The 23416-nt window shown below is 43.6% G+C and overlaps 1 protein-coding gene across 1 annotated transcript in view; it reads right to left on the minus strand.

The window, feature by feature from the left end:
* Positions 1 to 12973: 12973 nt before the first annotated feature.
* Positions 12974 to 23416, minus strand: part of LOC306858989 (protein phosphatase 1H-like) — a gene marked incomplete at both ends in the record, with an annotated part of 160843 nt that continues 150400 nt past the window's right edge. The window contains one exon of the mRNA XM_079399807.1: positions 12974 to 13196. Within this exon, the coding sequence (XP_079255933.1) occupies positions 12974 to 13196 (223 nt within the window). The remainder of the gene's footprint in view (positions 13197 to 23416) is intronic.

The raw sequence follows: 23416 nt of genomic DNA on the forward strand, positions 1-23416 counted from the left end.
TGTAACAGGCTACCGCTAGCAAGGAGCTAACCATGTCCCTTTAGTGGCTCGCGTTATTTGCTTTCTGTGCCTTTCTGAATACAGACACCAACCCATCCCTGCACTTCACACCCCCTGCACGGCCTGGAACATAAAATTTATTTTGTTATTTCGCTTCTGATGGTTCGGCCGGCTTAGAACAAGGGCGGGTTTATGCAAATGTTGGGGGCGTAGTGATCCCGACTGTTGCGTCACAGTCGGTGTTATGTTCTGATTCGCCTGTTTTTCAGTGGTCTTTTTTAATCACGAGATTTACATATGAAGGAGGAAACTATGGTGTTTGAGGCTCACTGTATGCCATTTCCATGTACAGAACTGTTATTATTTAAATATGCCAGGGTAAAGACAGTTTTTCATTCTATGGCACCTTTAAATGATGTATATTACTCCGGCTTTGAGGAGGTTGATGTGGTCAGCACATTATTATAAGACTTATGAGGAGTTGGTGGAGGTTGTAACTAGAAAAAGCATTCCGGCGCATTCTATCACAACCTCCATGTCAGGACCTCTGGCTTTCCCTGTCTCAACACTGAGGTGTTGAGAGCATGGGTTTAACTATTTTTCATTCCAGCTCTTTTGCTCTTAATTAGGGGCCTGAATGAGGTTATAGGGCGATGTCTAAGGTGGGACAGATGCTTGCGGGCTATCTGTTCCATTGCAGTATCACCCCTACGGCCCCAGCATTTTCTAATTCTGGACACAGGCCTAGGGGCTGCTGGACGGGAGTAGCGCCAACCATGTTCCAGCTCCTCTTTCGGGGAGCATCGCTTCTCGCACTCCCCCAGAATATCTGGAGTCAGAGCGGCACTCCCGGGTTGAAGACTTATAAGCAGAACATGGATCTGTGGACCATCATTCTCGCTAGTTAGTCTTCGACTTAACACTCTGAGCCCGAGAAACGCGAATACACGTTTTGGGGCAGATTTTCCTGATAAGGCAGAAATTAGCTTGAATTACTCTGCCATTTTTGATCGTTCAGATAAGAGCAATACACCATTCGAATCTGTAAGGGGTCTTCTTTTATTTGTATACACTCATAATAACAACTAAACTTTGTGCTTTTGAAGAATAAAGAAAACAAACAGGGTACTCTCTGTCTTCTCTGTCTGCTTCAGGGCTCAACGGTCTCCAGCGAGCACTTCTCTCAGCATCCACCCAGAAACATAGCGGTCAGCTAGATCAGCTGTCCCCTGCCGGTCCTCCACTTCAGGGCTCCTAGCCGCTCTAAGCACACCAGAGGTCAGTCTTGAGAGACTGATTCCCTTAGTAGACTATCTGGCAGTGTGGAAGCTTCTGCCAAATGTGTCACAATGGGTCCTGCGCACTGTAGAAAAAGGCGAAAGACCTCTATTCAACAGGGGTATTTCCCAGCAGGCTCTGGTCATGGAACAAAAAGTAGTGGACACTCTTTTGAGGAAGGAGGCCATCGAGGTGGTCCTTCCTCACGACAGCAAGTCCGGGTTTTACAACAGGTACTTCATCGTTCCAAAGAAGGATGGGGGGGGGGGGGGGGGGGGTGTTGCATCTGATTCTGGATCTGCATCTGTTGAACTGCTCAGTCATACGACTCAAGTTCAAAATGCTCACGCTCAAACAAGTTGTGTTTCAAATCAGGTCCAAGGACTGGTTTGTCACGATAGATCTTCAAGATGCATACTTCCATATATCCATTCTTCCTCAACACGTGAAGTTCCTGAGGTTTGCTTTTGGGGGGGAAGCTTACCAATATCGGGTTCTTCCTTTCGGTCTTGTACTCTCACCCTGCACGTTTACCAAGTTTGTGGATGCTGCTCTGGCTCCTCTGTGATTCCAGGGCATCTGCATACTCAACTACATCAACAATTGGCTAATACTAGCTCATTCAGAGCAGACAGCGGTTCGGCATCAAGATGTCAGTCTCACTCACATGAAACGGTTGGGGTTAAGACTAAACGCAAGTGTGCTTTCTCCAGTACAGAGGACCACGTATCTAGGCATAGTGTGGGATTCGACCACGATGCAGGCACATCTGTCTCCTGCTCTGATTGAGTCGAACCTCATACCAGTCAAGAGAGTGAAAGAAGGCCAGTCACTCACTGTCATACAGTTTCATAGACTGTTGGGTCTGATGGCAGCTGTGTCCAACGTGATACCTTTTGGCCTGCTGTACATGAGAACCTTGCAGTGGTGGCTCAGGACCAAGGGTTTTCCCCCGAGGGGAAACCCGTTCAGCATGATCAAGGGAAGGTTCCCATCTCATGTGGCACATCAACTGCCTGGAGATGCTGGCAGTATTTAAAGCATTGAAACAATTTCTCCCAGACCTGAGAGGCCATTGTGTGCTAGTTCGCACAGACAACACATCAGTGGTCTCTTACATCAACCGCTGCAAAAATGGCGGCACGCACAATCGCAGCGGCTTCTCTCTCTCCCGACAGAACGGTGTTTTCGTGTTTTTTGTCTTGTAAGTCGCAATGTTTTTGCACATCTTCGTCTCGTCTACCTGTCTGTAAGCGCGCATACAGTCGTGAGTTTCTGCTCGATGTTGGCAGAATCACATTTTTTGAGTTAAACTCAGCACACGCCGAAGAGCTGCGGGACCTCGGTCTGTTCCGAAAGCCTACTCCATCACCGACCCCCACTACTGCATCTCGCCCACAGCGGAGGAGCTACAAGCGGCGTGAGAGGAAGCAGAAGAGGGGTAAGCGCGGAGGTATCCGAGCTAGGCTAGCGGCTAACCCACACAAGCCAGCTATCCCCACCATCGCACTGGCGAACGTACGCTCTTTGGACAATAAACTGGACTACATCCGACTACTCCGCTCCACTCAGAGGACTGTAAGAGACTGTTGTGTTTTTGTATTTACGGAAACATGGCTTAACAACAGCGTACCGGACTGCGCCATACAGCTCGACCAGCTAACATGCTTTCGAACTGACAGAGCTCTCGTCGAGGGAGGTAAGGACTTCAGGACTGTTCACTTCAGGACTGTTTTGACACCACTGACTGGAATATGTTTAAACAGGCTGCCACATACAACAACATTACAGACCTCCAAGAGTACTCGGAGACTGTCACTGCCTACATCTCCAAGTGCATTGATGATGTAACAGTCACTGTCCATCAGTCCATGGAATAAGTCCATCACTGTCCGGGCCAACCAGAAGCCATGGATGACAGGGGAAGTCTACAGACTGCTGAAGGCTCGGAACGCTGCCTTTAGAGCTGGAGATGAGGAGGGCCTGAAGACAGCTAGGGCCAACCTATCCCGCGGCATCAGAGAGGCCAAGAGACAGTACTCCAGGAGGATAGCCCATCGTTTCAGCGACAGCAGAGACACGCGGAGCCTGTGGCAGGGGATACAGACTATTACGGATTACAAGCCCCCACCACAGACCTGTGACAGCACCATCCCCCTGCTGAACGAGCTGAATGCCTTCTTTGCTCGCTTTGAGGCACAAAACAGCACCACTGCACAGAAGACTCCACCTCCTCCCGGCGACCAGGTAATGACGCTGACAGCGTGAGGAGGTCCCTCAGCAGGATCAATGCACGCAAAGCTCCGGGTCCTGACAACATTCCTGGGCGTGTACTGAGAGACTGTGCAGTGGAACTCACTGATGTCTTCACAGACATCTTCAACATCTCGCTAAATCAGGCCGTTGTCCCCACATGCTTCAAAGCTACCACCATCATTCCAGTCCCGAAGAAGTCATCTCCATCCTGTTTCAATGACTACCGTCCAATAGCACTCACTCCAATTCTCATTAAGTGCTTTGAACAGCTAGTCATGCACCACATCAAGTCTGTCCTCCCCCCTCACTTGACCCCTTCCAGTTTGCATATAGGTCCAACCGCTCGACCGATGATGCCATCGCCACTGCCCTCCACCCAGCCCTCACACATCTGGACAAAAAAGACTCATATGTCAGGATGCTGTTCATAGACTTCAGTTCAGCATTCAACACAATCATCCCTCAACAGCTCACACACAAACTGGTCCAGCTGGGGCTCAACACCTCTCTGTGCAACTGGCTGTTGGACTTCCTGACCGGGAGACCTCAAGCAGTACGGGTTGGCAATAACATCCAGCACCATCACACTGAACACTGGGGCCCCCCAAGGATGTGTGCTGAGCCCCCTCCTCTTCACTCTGCTGACCCACGACTGCACACCGTCACACAACTCTAACCTGATCATTAAGTTTGCGGATGACACAACTGTGGTGGGTCTCATCAGCAACAGAGATGAGACAAACTACAGGAGCGAGGTGAGCCGCCTGGCCGGGTGGTGCAGTGGCAACAATCTCTCTCTGAATGTGGAGAAGATGAAGGAGATTGTTGTTGACTTCAGGAGAGTACACACTCAGCATGCCCCTCTGACCATCAACGGTGCGACTGTGGAGAGAGTGAGCAGCACCAAGTTCCTGGGTGTGCACATCACAGAGGACCTCTCCTGGACTAACAACACTGTAGCACTGGCCAAGAAAGCACAGCAGCGTCTCTACTTCCTCCGCAAACTCAGAAGAGCCAGAGCCCCGACCCCCATCATGTGCACCTTCTACAGAGGCACCATTGAGAGCATCCTAACCAGCTGCATCACTGTGTGGTATGGCGCTTGCAACGCATCCTGCCGCAAGTCACTTCAGCGAATAGTGAGAGCAGCTGAGAAGATCATTGGTGTCTCTCTCCCCTCCCTCCAGGACATCTACAGCACCCGTCTCACCCGCAAAGCCCTCCGCATTGCAGGTGATCCCACCCACCCGACACACAGCTTCATCAGTCTGCTGCCATCAGGGAGGAGACTGCGGAGTCTCCAGGCGAGGACCAGCAGACTGAAGGACAGCTTCATACATCAGGCTGTCAGGAAGCTGAACTCCCTCCCGTCCCTGCCCCCCCTCCCCTCTTTTTACCCCATACAACACTGAACTCTGACACTATGAGACCCCCCCCCCCCCCCCCAACGGCTCCCCACACCCCCAGGACCAGCCACCCCCACCTACTTACAAACTGTGACCAGCACCTCTCACTTGTGCAGCATTGGACTGATCACTACCTCATCCAGCATTGACTGCAAACTACCTCCTCGGATAGTCTCAGAAAAAGACTGTTCTCCTGTCAATTTAACAGACTGACAAGCTCTTTTTGCACTACACACATATCTGCACAGTTTTTGTTTTATTTAACTGGTTTGCACTCCATCTATTCTGCCATGTGCCTTATTTCACTTTATCTATCTTTTTATTTTTCTACAATGTCCTCAGACTGACAAGCTTTTTTTGCACTACACATATATCTGCAGTTTTGGTTTATTTAACTGGTTTGCACTCCATCTATTCTGCCATGTCACTTTATCTATCTTTATTTATTTTATTTTAATTTTTCTACAATGTTCTCAAATTGATAAGCTCTTTTTGCACTACAAATATATCTGCACAGTTTTGTTTTTATTTAACTGGTTTGCACTATCTGCCATGCGCCTTATGCCACTTTATCTATTTCTTTATTTTTTTTTTCTACAATGTCCTTACTTGTATAGCTATAGAGTTGTATGTACATATGTTTAAACCGTATTATCTGTATTTGAACGTGTTTAATGTTAACTGTTTACACCAAGGGTCTGAGGGTAACGCAATTTCAATTCTCTGTATGTATGTGCTGTACATGTGGAAGAATTGACAATAAAGCAGACTTGACTTGACTTGACCGCCAGGGGGGTCTGCGCTTGCGCCCCCTGTACCGGCTGGTGCGCCAGATCCTTCTGTGGGCCAAGGGAAAACTGCTCTCCTTGAGGTCAGTGTACATCCCTGGGCACCTCAATCAGGGAGCAGACATCCTGTCGAGACAGGAGCTGAGGCCCGGGGAATGGAAGCTCCATGCCGAGGTGATGGAGCAAATTTGGAAGAAGTTTGGTTGAGCCCAGGTAGACTTGTTTGCATCTCGAGAGATCTCACAATTTCCCCTCTGGTTCTCTCTGACTCATCCAGCTCCACTGGGGCGAGGCTTCGTCTGTACGCCTTCCCCTGATTGCTCTGCTCCCAGGAGTTCTGGAGAGAGTTCGTCAGGACATGGTTCGTCTCTTGTTATTAGTCCTTTACTGGCCGGGCCATCCATGGTTTGCAGACTTGGTAGCCCTTCTAGAAGACTCTCCATGGGAGAGTCCTGTCCGGCGAGATCTCCTCTCACAGGTGGGGGGCACCATCTTTCACCCCCTCCCGGAGTTGTGGAAGCTGTGGGTGTGGCCCCTGAGGGGGCACAGCTCATAGCATCCATTCTCTCAACCGAGGTTGTTGAGACCATCCTCCAGTCTAGAGCTCCCTCAATGAGGAAACTCTTCACTCTTCACTTCATGGTGTGGAGTTAACTGCCAGCTCGACCCAGTTAACTGCCTGTTTCATTAAGCTCTGGAGTTCCTGCAGGAACGATTCTGCACATGTTGGACCCCCTCCACCTTTAGGGTGTTCGTGGCGGCCATAGCTGCTTACCACATCCCTTTGTACTTGAGGCCAGGAGAAGTATGGTACCACTACAGACTCTCAGGTGCATCTGTCTTAGCTGTGCTCACCATGATATCACACTAGACAGGCATTTGTCAGCATGGTAGCGTGGGCATTCTCGTTCCCAAAGCGTTCTGCGACGCTGCTCGAGTTCCTGAAGGGGACCTTTGTAACCATGGTTACCTGAGGGAATGAGACGCTGCGTCGCGCTGCCATACTTCCTGCATCCTTGTGAGCGACTTGCTTCAACTTTTCAGAAGCTAACGTTGCTCGTTTCGGATGAGCTTTTTAGTTCTCTGGTCTCTACATCACCCCGCCGTGAAGTTTTGCCATTCCGTTGGACTGATTACACATGTTTCAGAGCGTGGGAACACAGGGACGTTCCCAAAGCATTACATACTTAACCTGGGATGTTCTCTTTCAATGATACGGCTTCAGTGTGGAAAGGTCTGACAGACATCACCAACTACAAGACACCACCCCCCAGCACTGTGGAGAATCAACAACTGACAGACGATCTGAATGAGTTTTATTGCAGGGTTGAAAAAACACCCCACTGAACACCTCTCTACACAACCATTAACACCTCCTGCAACTCCCCTCTCCCACTCTCCTGCAATTCAGATCAGCAAAGATGATGAATGTTCAGCAGTTCATCCCTGTAAAACTGATCATGTTTGAGAAATAAAAAAAACAGGAAAAACTAACAAAAACAGTACAAACACTGGAGAGCCAAACACTGAGTGTGGCGCCATATTGGTTGATCAGGGATCAGTCAGGTCCAACATTCAGAGATGTTGTCTTCCCACCCACATTTCTGCTTACAGAGGTTTGGATGTATTTGCCTGCCAATAAGCATCACTGGCTCCAGAAATCCAAGTTGGTCATAAGTATATGTATACGTAATATAATTCAGCAGAATTCACCACTGAAAAAATGCTTTGTTTAGTGACTGACTCTCCAGTCCATTGCACTTCAAGTGTTCTTTCAATTGGTAAAAGATCTTTGTACCAATCCAGCTGCTTCACCTCCTTCCTCTCCATTTGAGGAATGATGGCCAGAACATACAGTCAGGTATGTATATATTTGGATACAGGCACAATTTTTATTATTTTAGCTGTTGACCAAAACATATTCAATTTACAGCTATATAATGAATATTGGTTTAAAGTGCACATTCTGAGCTTTAATTTGAGGGTATTTCCATCAAAATTGGTGAAAAGTGAAAAGTGTGCCATTTGAATTTGGAAGCTGTTGCTGTGAACCAACATTGTGGTCAAAGGATCTCTTCATACAAGTGAAACACACAAATGTTTGGCTTCAAAAACAAATCAAATCCATTAGAGAGACAGTAGGAACATTAGAAGTGGCCAAATCAACAGTTTGGTACATTCTGAGAAAAAGAATGCACTAGTGAGCTCAGCAACATAAAAAGGCCTGAATGTCTACTGAGGACAACAGTGGTGGATGATCAGAGAATCCTCTCCATGATAAAGAAAAACCCTTTCACAACATCCAGCCAAGAGAAGAACACTCTCCAGGAGGTAGGTGTGTCACTGTCAAAGTCTACACTCGAGAAGACTTCATGAAAGCAAATACAGAGGGTTCATCACAAGGTGCAAACAAGGCCAGATTAGACTTTGCCAAAAACATACTATGGATATACTCTCTGCCAAGATTCAGTCAAATGGAGCATAGTTGTTTGGGCAGTGCTTCGTAATACAAATAGACGATGACACACAACATACTGCAAAAGCAACCCAGGAGATTTTGAAGGTAAAAAAAGTGGAATATTCTGCAATGGCTAAGTCAGTCTCCTGATTTCAACCCGATTGAGCATGCATTTCGCTTACTGAAGACAAAACTAAAGGCCACAAACCCACAAACAAACAAAAACTGAAGTCAGCTGCAGTAAAGGCCTGGCGAAGCATCACAAAGGAGGAAACCCAGTCTTTAGTGATGTCCATGAGTCCCAGACTTAAGGCAGTCACTGCCTGCAAAGGATTCTCAACAAAATATTAAAAATTAACATTTTATTTATTATTACATTTATTTGTCCAATTACATTTATGCACCTGAAAATGGGGGAACTGTATATAAAAATGGTTGTAATTCCTAAGCATTTTGTGTTATATTTTTGTTCAACCCCTTGAATTAAAGCTTAATGTCTGCACTTCAATTTCATCTTGATTCTTTTATTTTTAATTCTGTTCTGGTGGCATACAGAGCCAAAATTATGAAAATTGTGTTAGTGTACACTTAGGGGTGACCTGGCTGTATCTGCAATTGAAGATCCATTTTGACAGTTTGAAACCTCCTTGGTCACAAAGACTTTATAAAGTGAAACTGCTCTTTGTTAATAACTGGATTATTTTCTGGGAACATCCTAGGCTTATTTTGCGCTGATGGCCTGCACCCTAGCAGAGTCGGAGCGGAACTCCTGTCGGACAACATCTCCAGGACTCTACCCTCCATATGACTAGTAAGCCAATTCTCAAACAACTGCTATGATGTCTTTTGCTCTACCCACTTAAATGATAGAAGTACTTGTGCTGTGTAATCTATAAAGACTCTGTCTGTTCCCTGAATAGTGAGGTCAAAACATAACTTTAATGCAGCATTTAATAAAAATCTGATTTTTTTTAAATGAACAAAAACTATTTTTAAAGCTTGGCCTCCTAAATATTAGACCACTAGCACCCAAAGCAGTTATTGTAAATGAAATGATCACAGATAATAGTTTTGATGTACTCTGCTTGACTGAAACCTTGCTCAAACCAAATGACTATATTGGTCTAAATGAGTCTACTCCACCAAACTACTGTTATAAGCATGAGCATGATGTCGGATTGGTCATGGCAGTGGTGTTGCAACAATATATAATGATATTCTCAATGTTACCCAGAAAACAGGATGCAGTATGCAGGTTCAACTCATTTTAAATAATTCTACTTAATGTTACACTGTCAGAAATTAAAATCTCAGAAGTCAGATCTCTTGCTCTGGATACTGTGTACAGACCACCAGGGCCTATTATTTGCGTTAGGACATGCGTTTACAGACTTAACTACTAATTAATTTATGAGTAGCTTGTCGCTGATCAAGCTGCAGTTTCAGAGTAGCTTCCTCAACACTGCTTCTATGCTGGATAGGTCATTTCACACAATGAGGAAACACCCGTTTACCTTCTCGATGGTATACAAATACCAGCATGATGAATCAAAGACATAAATGTCAATTTTGTTTTACCAGTCCATACATTACATTTATGCATATAACAGATGCTTTTATCCAAAGTGACTTACAAAAGAGGAATGAAGCAATTTGTGAAAGAGCCAACAATATCCATAATATACAGGTTGATGTTTTCAGAGTTTATTAGAAAACTGAATTAAACTAGAGAAATGCAAAAGGTGTGTGTTCAGCTGTTTTTTGAAGTATGTGATTGTCTCTGCAGTTTGGGTGGAGGTTGACAGCTCATTCCACTAGAAAAGAACAGAGGATGTGAATGTTTTGTAGAGTGACCTTTTGCATTAGTGTGAGGGAACAAGGTAAAAGGCACTGGGAAAGAGCATAGACTTGTATTTTTAAACTGAAGCAGGGAGAGTCCCAGTCCTGAAAGTCAGTGTCAAAGCCTTAAATTTAAATCTAACCAAAACAGTGGTGTGAAGTCAGGAGGGGTATGGCATGGGTTCTCTTTGGCTGATTAATGACCAGACATGCTGCTGCATTCTGGACCATCTTCAGAGGTTTATTTAAGCTGGTTGGAAGGTCAGCCGGTAGATAATTTTAGTCTAGAAGGATGGTAACCTTGGCTCTAAATGGAGTTGAGAGCAACTTAGGTTCATACTTGTCTTGGCATGAGGAGGACTTTACAGTCTTTAGGTCCAAACTCAAGACATGAAAGCACTGACTGACGACGCTGCCTGCAAGTCACACACTCACTTGACTGATGCTAACAACCAAGTTGTTTCTGCCAATGGAATGGCCAGCTTTGAGGGAATGATTCGCTGTGATAACTGGCACATAAACTTTGAGTGTGCAAGGTGTACGACGATTGTCCAGCAACTCTTGCAAGAAAGTCAGCACGTAGGACACGTCACAAGAAACCGGATCCAGGTTTCGTGCTGAACACCAGTAACAGTTGACTGACCATTAAAGGGCATAAAGATGTCTTGTAGATGTCTTGCTGGGAGCTGCATAGGCTCTTGTCGAGGTTCCAGACATGAAGGCTCCACAGCTCTGGCCGGGCAGAGGCTATAATCATGCCCAGAAAGACAACAAATGACTCTTGGGCGGGTTAATTCTCAAACCGAGGCACTCTAGGTGGCTGAGCAGCAACATCCTGTGAGCGACTAATTACCGTTCTGATCTGGCAAAAACCAGCCAGTCAGCAAGGTAGTTCAGAAAGTGAATTCCTATCTGTTTCAGAGGGGAAACAGCCACGTCTATGCACTTTGTAAAAGTGTTTTGGGCCAGGGACAGTCCGAATGGAAAGACTCTATGTTGATAGGCCACTCCCTCGAATTCGAATCTCAAGAATGTCCTATGATAGGGGCTATGTGGATGTGAAATTATGCCTCTTTCAAATCCACTGTAAATAACCAGTCCTTGGGGCAAATCTGCATGAGGATCTGCTTCAAACTCAACATCTTGAATGGCCACCTGAGCCAAGTGAGCGACTGAGATTAAGAATAGGTCTGAGCTTGCCATCTTTCTTTTGGGAATGATTAAGTAGCGGCTGAAAAAGCCTGACTCGCTGTTTGCTAGAGGTACCGTTTCCAGGACTGAAGAATGTGAGCATCGTTGTCCCGTACCGAAGTCTGAATAACCCCCCTGAGAAATGAGGCAGTCTGCGAGTGAACTGAAGCAAGTAACCTCATTTTATAGTAATTAGACTCCAACTTGAAACACCCAGGATGGCTGCCCAAGCCTTGAGCCAGGTGGCAAGAGGTTGTAATTTTGCAAATGAAAGTTTGTCGCATGGGCGTGCTGATTAGGACGGCTTCTGAGGCTCAGGGTCCAGCACTACTTTGGCGCTTTGGGTACAGATACTGTTTAGCCCTGTGGGGGTGCTGCTGAAGCGCTGGATCACTTAGGCAGGAAATGACACAGTACTTGCGATGTCTTCTGTGCCTCAGTGAAGCCCTCTGCGAATCCATCCATGGCGGGGCCAAATAATCTCTTAGTGAGACGGGTGAGTTGAGGAAGGCCATTTTCTCACTGCATAAGCCCTGTTGGCCAAGACAGATGTAGTCCTGCAGGGCTGGAGATGCAGAGCAGAGCAAGGGACACGAGGAACAAGATTAAGAACCGCTGCTTTAGAACACTGATTTTGAAACTTGTGAATCCATTAGATTCGTTAGAAGACAGAATTGTGATTCATATATGAATTTCGTGTCTAGTTTTGATGGCATAGCAACAGCTCTTAAGCCCCTTTCACACTACACGTTGGTTGCCGGCAAATTGTCAGAGTGCCTTCTGTGTGAATGCAAACACATCCCTGGATTAAATCCGGGATCGATCCCGGGTTGGGGACCTAGTAACATTGCCGGGTTCAGTCCCGGAACAAGCTCTGTGTGAACAAAAGCCAGAACCAAAGCCGTAAAGGCTGATGACACGCGTTATCATGCGACTCTTTTACCGGGTGTTTTGATCAACATTCACACAAAGAAAAATGTGTAAACTGGAATGAAGCAGCAGTCAGGGAGCTCCTCACTATCCGCGCTGAAGCTGAAATCGTTCGCCAGTTTAGTGAAATGGTACGTGGTGCATTATACACGTCAGATGATGTGTCTTTACGGGATCTTTACGGGTTGTGTGTGAGTGCACGCACTGATTCCGGAAAATCACTGGCAGCGTGAATGAACCAAAATCAAACGATCCCTGGATGATTCCCGGAGCACATGACCCATGTTTTTTCTGGAATCTCTCTGTGAAAGAGGCTTTAGTCTTCTCTAAAGCAGCGCAGCATGGCCTCGCTGCCTTTATTGCATGTTCCTGGGGGTGGGGGTTATCAGGGTTTGTGATGTCACAAACCCGGGAAGTAGCTCGTTGTAGTACCTACCAGCCGTTTTTGTAAGCATTAAACTGCCATAATTTTAAAAGACTCCGTTTGCATTGAACTTTCAGCATCATAACTTTGCAGATATTGTTTACGCTCAAACAGCAACATTACACACTAACTAACATTAAAAAAGTGAAATCACAATAAACCACACCTTTAAAGAAATTTATAATGCTTTGCAGTTGGAGGGAACCCATCCAGTAAACAGGAGTGGTATATCGATTTTGAGTGTGAGATAAGGGATATTTCATGATAGTACTGTATGTACAGCTCTATGCATAGTAGCAGTTCTTCAAAAAGAAGGTGATGTAGCTGAGACTCTCTTATCCTTTCATTATCCTTTTTCATCTTATCTAATTCTTTCCTTGTTTTTTCATCTATGAAATAAATCTTACTTTTCTTTCCTCATGTTGTCTATACCAATGTTAATTTCTCTTTGCCTCGACATTTCTGTTCCAGTGCCATGCCTTGTGTCGGTGCCTGACCAGAGTTGCCTTTTGATTTGCTCTTTTTGCTTCAATTTGTCCTCTGATTCTTTCTCCAGTGTTACCTTTTTTCCTTCTCCATATATCAAAGGAAATCTGAGGTCCTCATCCTCAATGGTTTTATAAGCCCTGTTAAGACAAAAAAGAGAAAACAAAGTAGGACTTAAGGTAAAGGTATTAAAACCATACTGGACCTGACCAAAATGTCAGCAAATGAAAATGTATTTATAGAAATCATTTAAAAACAAAAGACAAAGAAAATAAATTCAAAACTCGAAAAAACATCAAACGGGTACAAAAGGATAACTGATGTAGCAAAAATGCATCAATTATCAGACAAAGTCAATTCACCTATAAAGCAGCTTTACAGAAGGCAGTACTGTCGTCATACAGCTCTAGTTAGTCAAGTTTAGTTCATCCAATGGTGTCTAAATATAAATCGGAAAGCATGGTCATAGTGGTAAGTAATATCATGTCATTTTCATTTTATAAGTGTTTGTTTTTGACCAGGTGGCATAAATCTACCACTTAAGCATGGCACACTTTTCTTGTATCATCTACATGAATAAAATTTTTTAAAATACAGATATTCTCTAAAGTGAATTTGACATATAATGTTCCCATCTAAAAATATACAAATTTCTGATCAATCAATCACTCCAAAACTACTTAACTAAAAAGTGAGAAATATGTTAGGGAATAAATGGGGTGGCAACACTAATCTAGAATACCCCTCAGCAATTGTGCAGTTGCGCCCCTGCCCTCCTCACTACTTATCAATGCTTAGTGCTCAGAGTGTGGACAGTCAGGAGATCAGTGATGCCTTGGATGAGAACATCTTCCTAATTGCCCACTCAGCTTCCATTAAATTCTCCATTCCTGAGTCAATGAGTGCTGAGCATTGATAAGTAGTGTTGTGGAACATCAATGAGACAGGCAGGAGGGCAGGTGTGCAACTGCACATTTGCTGATTCATTGCTCCCTACTCCCCTGAGCATGGGAAATCCGTTGGATTTTACTTCACTTTGGAACATTCATTCACTGATTTGCACTATGCTATGGCCTGCAGCATCTTCACACACAGATGAAATTTACTCTGTAAAGTGTAATATAATATACCTCTGTAAATACAATTTAAATTAATATCTTGTACACTTTAATGTCCTTTGAATGGAACATAAACACTCTGTCCAAACTGGACCCAGGTAAAAATAAAATGTACTCGAATGCACTAAAAATACTAAAATACAAGCAAGTGTAACCGGTCCTTTGCTGACCGATGCTACTATCATCTGCGTTGTGTGTGAAAAGGCTCAGGACACTTTCACTTGTGTTCACCAAAAGAGGATTTATTGACAGCCACTCCCAGCATTGACTTCACTCTGTCTGTGGATTAACATGAATAAAGTTCATATCTCTCTCTCTCAGGGGCATTCCATAAAGACAATCCTCTCACCAGCATATACAATGCGAACTCATTTTAACAATTGAGTGTAACAATTGAGGAAGACACCGTTAACACTGAACCCTTATAGTATTAACATGAATATAGAAGAAAATGAACAAGAGTGAAATACCTGTGGATTAACATGAATAAAGTTCATATCTCTCTCTCTCTTCAGGGGCATTCCATAAAGACAATCCTGTATGATATAATATTTATTAGCTAATTAATGACTCAAAACCATGCCAATATCATATCATCCGGCCCACATGATATAATTTAACATTCTTAATCCAATCGCGCATAAAACTTATAACAGAACACCGCATATAGTCTCAGTAGTATTTACAATAGAATATTTAGTCGATTTATTCACTTTGCAACCCTAATTGACTCATAAAATGAAGAGCTCTGACAACCGCTTACCTCTCACCAGCATATACAGTCCAATGCGAACTGACGAGAAGCGCGCACTCACTTAAAAATGGCGTCAATAGGGCGCCAGCAGAACTTTTCAAAATAAAAGTCTCTAAACATTGAACAGCACAATCGACAAATATTGCTCAAAGGAAAACAGAAATAAATCAATAATACAATAACAAATAAACCTGTAAGACAATAAAAAGGATTTTAGTGAAAAACAATGTGTTACATTCAAATTGTATTCACTATAACTCGTTACACAAGTACATTTGTAGTGCATTCCTGTTTTTTGTGGCAAAAAAAATTGTAAAATGCATTATAAATACACTAATTAAAAGTATATTTCTACTTCAGCAGTACTTCAGTGCAATTGCAAAAATATGCTAAATACCATTGATATTTAAATAGATTTTTAGTGCATTGAAATAAAGCAGGCCTAAGTTATCCTAAGTTTAAATTAAATAGATGTTAGTTCATATTAATAATGTAATAATTGTAAGTACATTCCCCCCAAATGTGCTACTAGCAAAGTCCTCTGTACCAGGTGAAAAACAAGTGCACTACCATAATGTACTTAAAGTGCTCTATTTTCACGTACTAATTTTGTACTTCATATACAAAAAATTATCCTTTAGTATAAACTTAAGATCGTCTAATGGTTCTTTTCCACTGCGTGGTACGACTCGGCTCGACACAGTTCAGAATGGCACGACACTGCTCAGTTCGGTTCGGTTTGCATTCCGCCTCTATTATTCATGTGTCATTATAGTTGCGCCGTGACTCCTGAAAAACATTTTAATTCCACGTCGCTTCCTCAACAGACAACAACACAGCCATTTTTTGGTTGTTTAAAAAAGGTGCGCTCATTCAAAACAGTTGCGTTCGATCCTTCTCTGGCTGTATTGATTTAAATCTAGCGGGTCTCGTGCTGAAAGTTCAATGACGCAGGCAGTGACGATTTTCTCCGGCCAATCAGTGATCAGCAGAGTTTACATGTCATGTTTTGGTAATGGTACGGCTCGCTTGGAACCTCGGCCGAAGTGGTACTACAAAAAGTACCAGGTAGCAGGTACTGTTCCTAGTGGGAAATCCCCCTAAAGTAAGTTGTACTGAACCGTACCGTGCTGTACCATGCAGTGGAAAAGCGCCATAAGTGTACTAAACTGTGATATTTTGAGACACCATGAATATGAACTAAATCTAGTTAATTAGTTAATTAGATCTAGTTAATTACAGACCGATCTAAAATCTCCCTTTTCTGTCAAAGATACTAGAAAAGTCTCACTAGTACAATATCAAAAACCAGCAAGCCAGAGGCTAAGAACCACTGCTTTAGAACATTGATTTTGAAACTTGTGAATCCATTAGATTCGTTAGAAAACAGAATTGTGATTCATATATGAATAGATTTTTTCGTATCTAGTTTTGATGGCATAGCAACAGCTCTTAAGCCCCTTTCACACTTTTTCAGTTCGGTTCGGTTTGCGTTTCCACTGCAGTTTAGTACCGCTTTAGAGTGGGTGGGATAGTTCATGTGTCATTATAGTTGCGCCGCCTCTACTGCCGTGACTCCTGAAAAACATTTTAATTCTGCGTCGCTTCTTCAACAGACAACAACACAGCCATTTTTTGGTTGTTTAAAAAAGGTGCGCTCATTCAAAACAGTTGCGTTCGATCCTTCGCTGGCTGTGCTGATTTAAATCTAGCGGGTCTCGTGCTGAAATTTCATTGACGCAGGCAGTGACGATTTTCTCCGGCCAATCAGTGATCAGCAGAGTTTACATGTCATGTTTTGGTAATGGTACGGCTCGCTTGGAACCTTGGCCGAAGTGGTACTACAAAAAGTAGCAGGTACTGTTCCTAGTGGGAAATCCCCCTAAAGTAAGTTGTACTGAACCGTACCGTGCTGTACCATGCAGTGGAAAAGCGCCATAACTGTACTAAACTGTGATATTTTGAGACACCATGAATATGAACTAAATCTAGTTTGTGGTAAAGATGGTCTTAGCTGTGGCTAGACAGGCAGCAAAAAAAATAAAACTCTCCAGTTTCTTAAAGGGGATTTAATTTTCTTGTCAGGGCATGCTCCAAACAGTGTATCATCACCAAAATTCAATACAGGAAAACAAAGTACAAACAAAAATAAAGGAGAAAAAAAACATAACAAAATAATAATTACATGAGAACATCAACCACGTTGGCTACTGGCCCAACAGTCACCCTTTGTTCTCCCTCCCTCCTTTTTGTCCAAACAATTAGACTCTTTATAGTTGAGGCTCCTCCCCTCAAATTCAAACGTACCAATGGAAAGGCTATCTCCAATACAATCGACACATCTCAACATTCAAACATGAATTTTAGCATCTTCTTTATCAAGCTCCATTTTCATCATGGAAATCAACGAGAATCTTAAAAGACATGCAATCAATGTAATAATATTCAACATTATCAATACTTGAACTCCTCCTCCTTTGGGAAGGTATAAGTCAGGCTTCCTGTTCGCGAGCCCCTCCTATTAGGAAGTTCCAGGAAGAAGGTAAGACAAGAATCAAAAATCAAATCAAATCAAATCACTTTTATTGTCACATCACCACAGCACGTGTGCCTTCGTGAGTGAAATTCTTGAGAGCGTGCTCCAGACACTGCAGAAACAATTTACATATAGACAATTTACATATAAACAATTTACATATAGACATTACCATACATACGTACAGACTTATACAGATGACAATGTGTAATATACACATACATACACTCAGTACACATAGTGTACTATTAGACAGACATACAGTTACCGATACACATTATACACAGTATGCAGTACACATTCTACGTTATATACACACAGTAATATGCGAGATGCAGCAGATTATATATAAACCGGATGTGCAAATGTCATGGATGTGCATTGGATGGTATCCAGTGCTGGCAAAAAGATTGTTGTATTTGTGCAGTAGTGTAGTGGTAGTCCAGTTTGAACTGTATGGAATTAAAGTGCAGTGCGTGGTATATTGTAAAGTGGGAGTGTGCTGTAGGGTGTATTAGTTTTTACTGTTCATTAGCCTGATAGCCTGAGGAAAAAAGCTATCCCTCAGTCGGCTAGTGCGGGATCGGATGCTGCGGAGACGTCTTCCTGAGGGCAGCAGAGAGAGCAGTCTGTGGGACGGGTGGCTGGAGTCATTGATGATCCTCCGGGCTTTCTTTATACACCGCCTGGTGTAGATGTTCTGGAGGGAGGGAAGCTCACCTCCAACAATGTGACGGGCAGTTCGCACGACCCTTTGCAGAGCTTTGCGGTTGCCAGCAGTGCTGTTTCCAAACCAGGCGGTGATGCAGCCTGTCAGGATGCTCTCCACAGTGCAGGTGTAGAATGATCTGAGGATGCTGGGGCTCATTCCAAACTTCCTCAGCCGTCTCAGGAAGAAGAGGCGTTGGTGTGTCTTCTTCAGCACTGCATCTGTATGAGCGGACCATGTGAGATCCTCAGTGATGTGAACACCGAGGAATTTGAAGCTATTTACTCGCTCCACAGGTGTCATGTCGATGGTGATGGGTGTGTGTTCTCTGCTCTGTCTCCTGAAATCCACCACCAGCTCCTTGGTCTTGTCGATGTTGAGTGAGAGGTGGTTCTCTTGACACCATTTAGTCAGGGTTCTCACCTCCTCTCTGTAGGCCGTCTCATCGTTGTCAGTGATCAGGCCTATCACCGTTGTGTCGTCAGCAAATTTGACGATGACGTTGGAGCTGTGTGTTGCTGTACAGTCGTGTGTGTACAGGGAGTACAGGAGTGGGCTGAGGACGCAGCCCTGAGGAGCACCAGTGTTGAGGGTCAGCGGGGATGAAGTGTTGTTGCCCATTCTGACCACCTGACATCTGCCTGTCAGGAAGTCCAGGATCCAGCTGCACAGAGATCCGTTTAGTCCCAGAGTCTGGAGCTTCTCAACCAGTGTGGCAGGCACTATGGTATTGAATGCTGAGCTGTAGTCCACAAACAGCATTCTCACATAGGTGTTCTTATTTTCCAGGTGGGAGAGAGCAGTGTGCAGGGTGAAGGCAATAGCGTCGTCTGTGGAACGGTTTCTGCGATATGCGAATTGTAGGGGATCCAGTGAGTCAGGCAGCACAGAGCAGATGTAGTCTCTGATGAGTTTCTCAAAGCACTTGCTGAAGATGGGTGTCAGAGCAATGGGCCTTCAGTCATTCAAGCATGTGATTTTATTTTTCTTTGGTATGGGCACAATGGTGGATTTTTTGAAGCATGCGGGAACCACAGACAGAGAGAGGGAAAGGTTAAAAATGTCTGTGATGGAATGCGCATGCTCGGAGCACACGGCCTGGGATGCCATCGGGACCCACAGCCTTGCGGATGTTCACCCGTCGGAAGGATCGGGTTACATCTGCGACAGAAAAGGAAAGTGCGCTCGCCTCTTCTGCTACAGCCGCGGGAGCGCGCTCTGTGTGGGCGGTGTTGTGAGCCTCGAAACGAGCATAAAAGTGATTAAGTTCGTCCGGTACAGAGGCGGCAATGTTCACAGTAGCTGGTTTATTCCCTCTGAAATCTGTGATGTTATTGATACCCTGCCACATGCTTCTTGCGTTGTTGGTTTTGAATTGTTCTTCAACTTTGTTTTTATATTGTCGTTTGGCAGCTTTGATTGATTTCCTGAGATCGTAACTGGCTTGTTTGTGATCGTCAGAGTTTCCGGATTTAAAGGCAGATGTCTGCGCTGACAAGGCTGCTCGAACATCGCTGTTAATCCACGGTTTTTGGTTGGGGTAGATGCGGATTGTTTTTGTCGGTACTACATCCTCTACACACTTCCTGATGAAACACGTTACAGTATCTGAGTACGCCTCTATGTCGTCATCAGACGCTGCCCGGAACATGTCCCAGTCCACGTGATCAAAACAGTCCTGTAGTATAGCGTCTGATTGGTCCGACCAGCATTGAATTGTCCTGAGGGCGGGTGCTTCTCGTTTCAGTTTCTGCCTATAAGCAGGCAGGAGCAGAACGGAAGAGTGATCCGATTTGCCGAAAGGTGGGCGGGGGAGCGATTTGTAGGCGTCCCGGAATGGAGAGTAGCAGTGGTCAAGTACACGATCACCACGCGTGTTGATGGTGATGTGTTGGAAGTATTTTGGAGCTATTGTTCTGAAGTTGGCTTTGTTGAAGTCCCCCGTAACAATAAACGCTGCGTCTGGGTACGCGGTTTCCTGCTCACTTATATTCCCGTACAGTTCCTTGAGTGCCTGGTCTGTGTTGGCTTGAGGGGGAATGTAAACAGCTGTGATTATGATCGCTGTAAATTCCCTCGGTAGCCAGAATGGTCGACACAGAAGCATATGAAATTCCAGATCAGGGGAGCAGGAGGATTTAATAGAGTGTAGGTTCCGTTCATCACACCACGAGTTGTTGATAAATAAACAGACGCCCCCACCTCTGCTTTTCCCTGTGAGCTCTTTTGTTCTGTCCGAGCGGTGCACGGAGAACCCCGTAAGCTCGATGGCTGAGTCTGGAACCACTGCAGACATCCAGGTTTATGTGAGGCAAATAATGCAGCAGTCCCTTGTTTCCCGTTGGTATGAGATGCGTGCCCGCAGTTCACAGAGTTTGTTGTCCAGTGACTGAACGTTAGCCAGCAAAATAGTTGGGAGAGGAGGTCGGAGGGGACGGCGTCTGAGTCTGACAAGGACGCCGGCTCTCTTCCCCCTTTTCCGGCGGCGTTTCCTCGGTCGCGATCGTGCGGCCCAGACAAAGGGCTCTGATGCGGTGTCTGTAAACAAGGCGCCGGCGTTCAGGAACTCAAAGTCCGGTTTGCGTTGCGCGACGAAGGAACCAATGTTTAAAAGCGTGTGTCTATCGTAGACAGTTATACTGACAACATCTAACACGTGAAACAACAAAATAACAAATAAAACATAAGAAACATAAGAAAAACTGCAGAGTTTTCTTGGAGCTCGCAACACGGCTGCCATGCTCGGCGCCATCTTGTACTGTTAATAGATTCACTATTAACAGTACAAGATGATATTGTATTAACTATTAACAGTACAAGATGAAGAGATTCACTATTAACAAATAAATCATTATTGGCATAATTTACATTCACCTGTTTCTTATTTACAGGCACAAAAGGCTAGGACCGACAAACATGAGTCGCAATGGAATGTGCACCTTCCATTCTACACATGTGAGATAAAACAGTGAATAAAATTATCTTGAACACAAAACCCATTGTTTGGTTCTTTGGATTGAAAGTTACATACCTCACTTCATCACATAGTTAATTAGTTAATTAGTTAATTAGATCTAGTTAATTACAGACCGATCTAAAATCTCCCTTTTCTGTCAAAGATACTAGAAAAGTCTCACTAGTACAATATCAAAAACCAGCCAGCCAGAGGTTAAGAACCACTGCTTTAGAACATTGATTTTGAAACTTGTGAATCCATTAGTGAATCCATTAGATTCGAACCTCGGCCGAAGTGGTACTACAAAAAGTACCAGGTAGCAGGTATTGTTCCTAATGGGAAATCCCCCTAAAGTAAGCTGTACTGAACCGTACCGTGCTGTACCATGCAGTGGAAAAGCGCCATAAGTGTACTAAACTGTGATATTTTGAGACACCGTGAATATGAACTAAATCTAACGTTAGTTAATTAGATCTAGTTAATTACAGACCGATCTAAAATCTCCCTTTTCTGTCAAAGATACTAGAAAAGTCTAACTAGTACAATATCAATCAATAGTACAATATCCTCACAATTATATTCATTCTTGGAGAAAAATGGTATCTGTGAGGAATTCCAGTCAGGATTTAGACTGTACCATAGTAATGAGACTGCTCTCATTAGAGTTACAATTGACCTGCTTTTATCATCTGATCGTGGTTGTATCTCTTTATTAGTTCTACTGGATCTTAGTGCTACGTTCGACACTATCGAACACAACATTCTTTTAAATAGACTAGAATACTTTGTTGGCATTAGTGGAAGTGCCTTAGCATGGTTCAAATCTATGGAAGCAGAAGAATGCCAATAGTTTTTGAAACACAAAGCATGCTGAATTCCACAAATCGAAAAAAAAAGATGCATTGCAATTAACAGTGCTTGCATTTTAATGCCTTGTATTTCCAGGGCTTGCATTTTTAGGTCCTGAAATTGAACATAGTTGTTTATTTAAACTGTGAATATTTCAATTCTAAATATTTCACACACATTTTCATAATTAAAAATTAAATAATTCATATTCACCTTACAGAATTCACTTCCAAAATATTCAGTCTGTTTAAAAATGCGATGTATAATATTCGACAGGCAAATTTCGGTCATTTTATTTCACTTTCCGAATTTGCTGCCACAAATTCTGTGGTTAAAATTCGGCAGAAAATTCAGCGTTGCACATCCGGGACCCGCAGGAATAGCAGTAGAGAACCGATGCATGATCTCCAGCTGATGTCAGCCGCTCACCAGCAGGTGGCGCAATCGGCTGTTGATGAAGGCCATTCATTCACAAAAACTGATTTGCAGAAATGGAGCAAGCTCTAAGTAGAAGTTTTGATTATTTTTAATTCTTTGTTTCGGTTGCTTAGTTTCTGTAACTTTGTATCATGGCTTGTGTGACTGTGCTGTAATACTGGGGTTCCCCGTCACTCTCCAGCATTCCCCGATGACGCGTAAACACCTCAGTGATATAACTAATACAGTGATACAAGACCTCAGATCTCAGAACACTTTACTGATGATTATGCCAACTATATACAGACAAGCAAATGAGGTCAGAAGAACGCAACGCGCTGCATTTTCGTTGCTTTCCTTTACCACTGATCTATAGAGTCGACAGTCCTACACATATATCAATACCACGATTAGTTTTAACAATAAGCAACCACTTTATATCGACATAAAAAAGGAGTTCAAAACCACCCATAGGTGTATTGTTGCAAATGTAAACCGGAAAAAGCATTGACGAGCTTTCGCACGTAAGGGGCCGTCTGACAATTCCACTGACTGGGCTAAAACGTCCAATGTATTTAAATTAAAATGACTTAACATTTAAAATAACACGTTTTCAAACTGTAAAGCTTGTATTGCTCATAGTGATTTACTACAGATGAGATTGTGCCAATACCGCCCTTTTTATATATGTACAGTACACAATTATTTACATATAAAAAAAATCCCTGGAAAGATTTTTTTTTTTCTCATGTTCCAACAGTAGTACGTTGCTAGGTACAAAACTGACTTACTACAGGTTAGATTTTGCCAATATCTCCCTTATGGTATGAACAGTACACAAATATATTTTTTGAAAAAACTACATAAGGGTTTTTCATGTTCCACAGGTTGTAGTGGGTTGACATTTTGCTGTATGTACAATTTACAATTATTTAAAACAAAAACAAAACAAAATCAGTAAGAACCCAAAAAAGGAATTGTTCATGTTCCAAAGGTTGTAGTATAAAATATCGATACTTTT

The sequence above is a fragment of the Barbus barbus genome, assembly GCF_936440315.1.
Source record: "Barbus barbus genome assembly, chromosome: 39".
Classification (NCBI taxonomy): domain Eukaryota; kingdom Metazoa; phylum Chordata; class Actinopteri; order Cypriniformes; family Cyprinidae; genus Barbus; species Barbus barbus.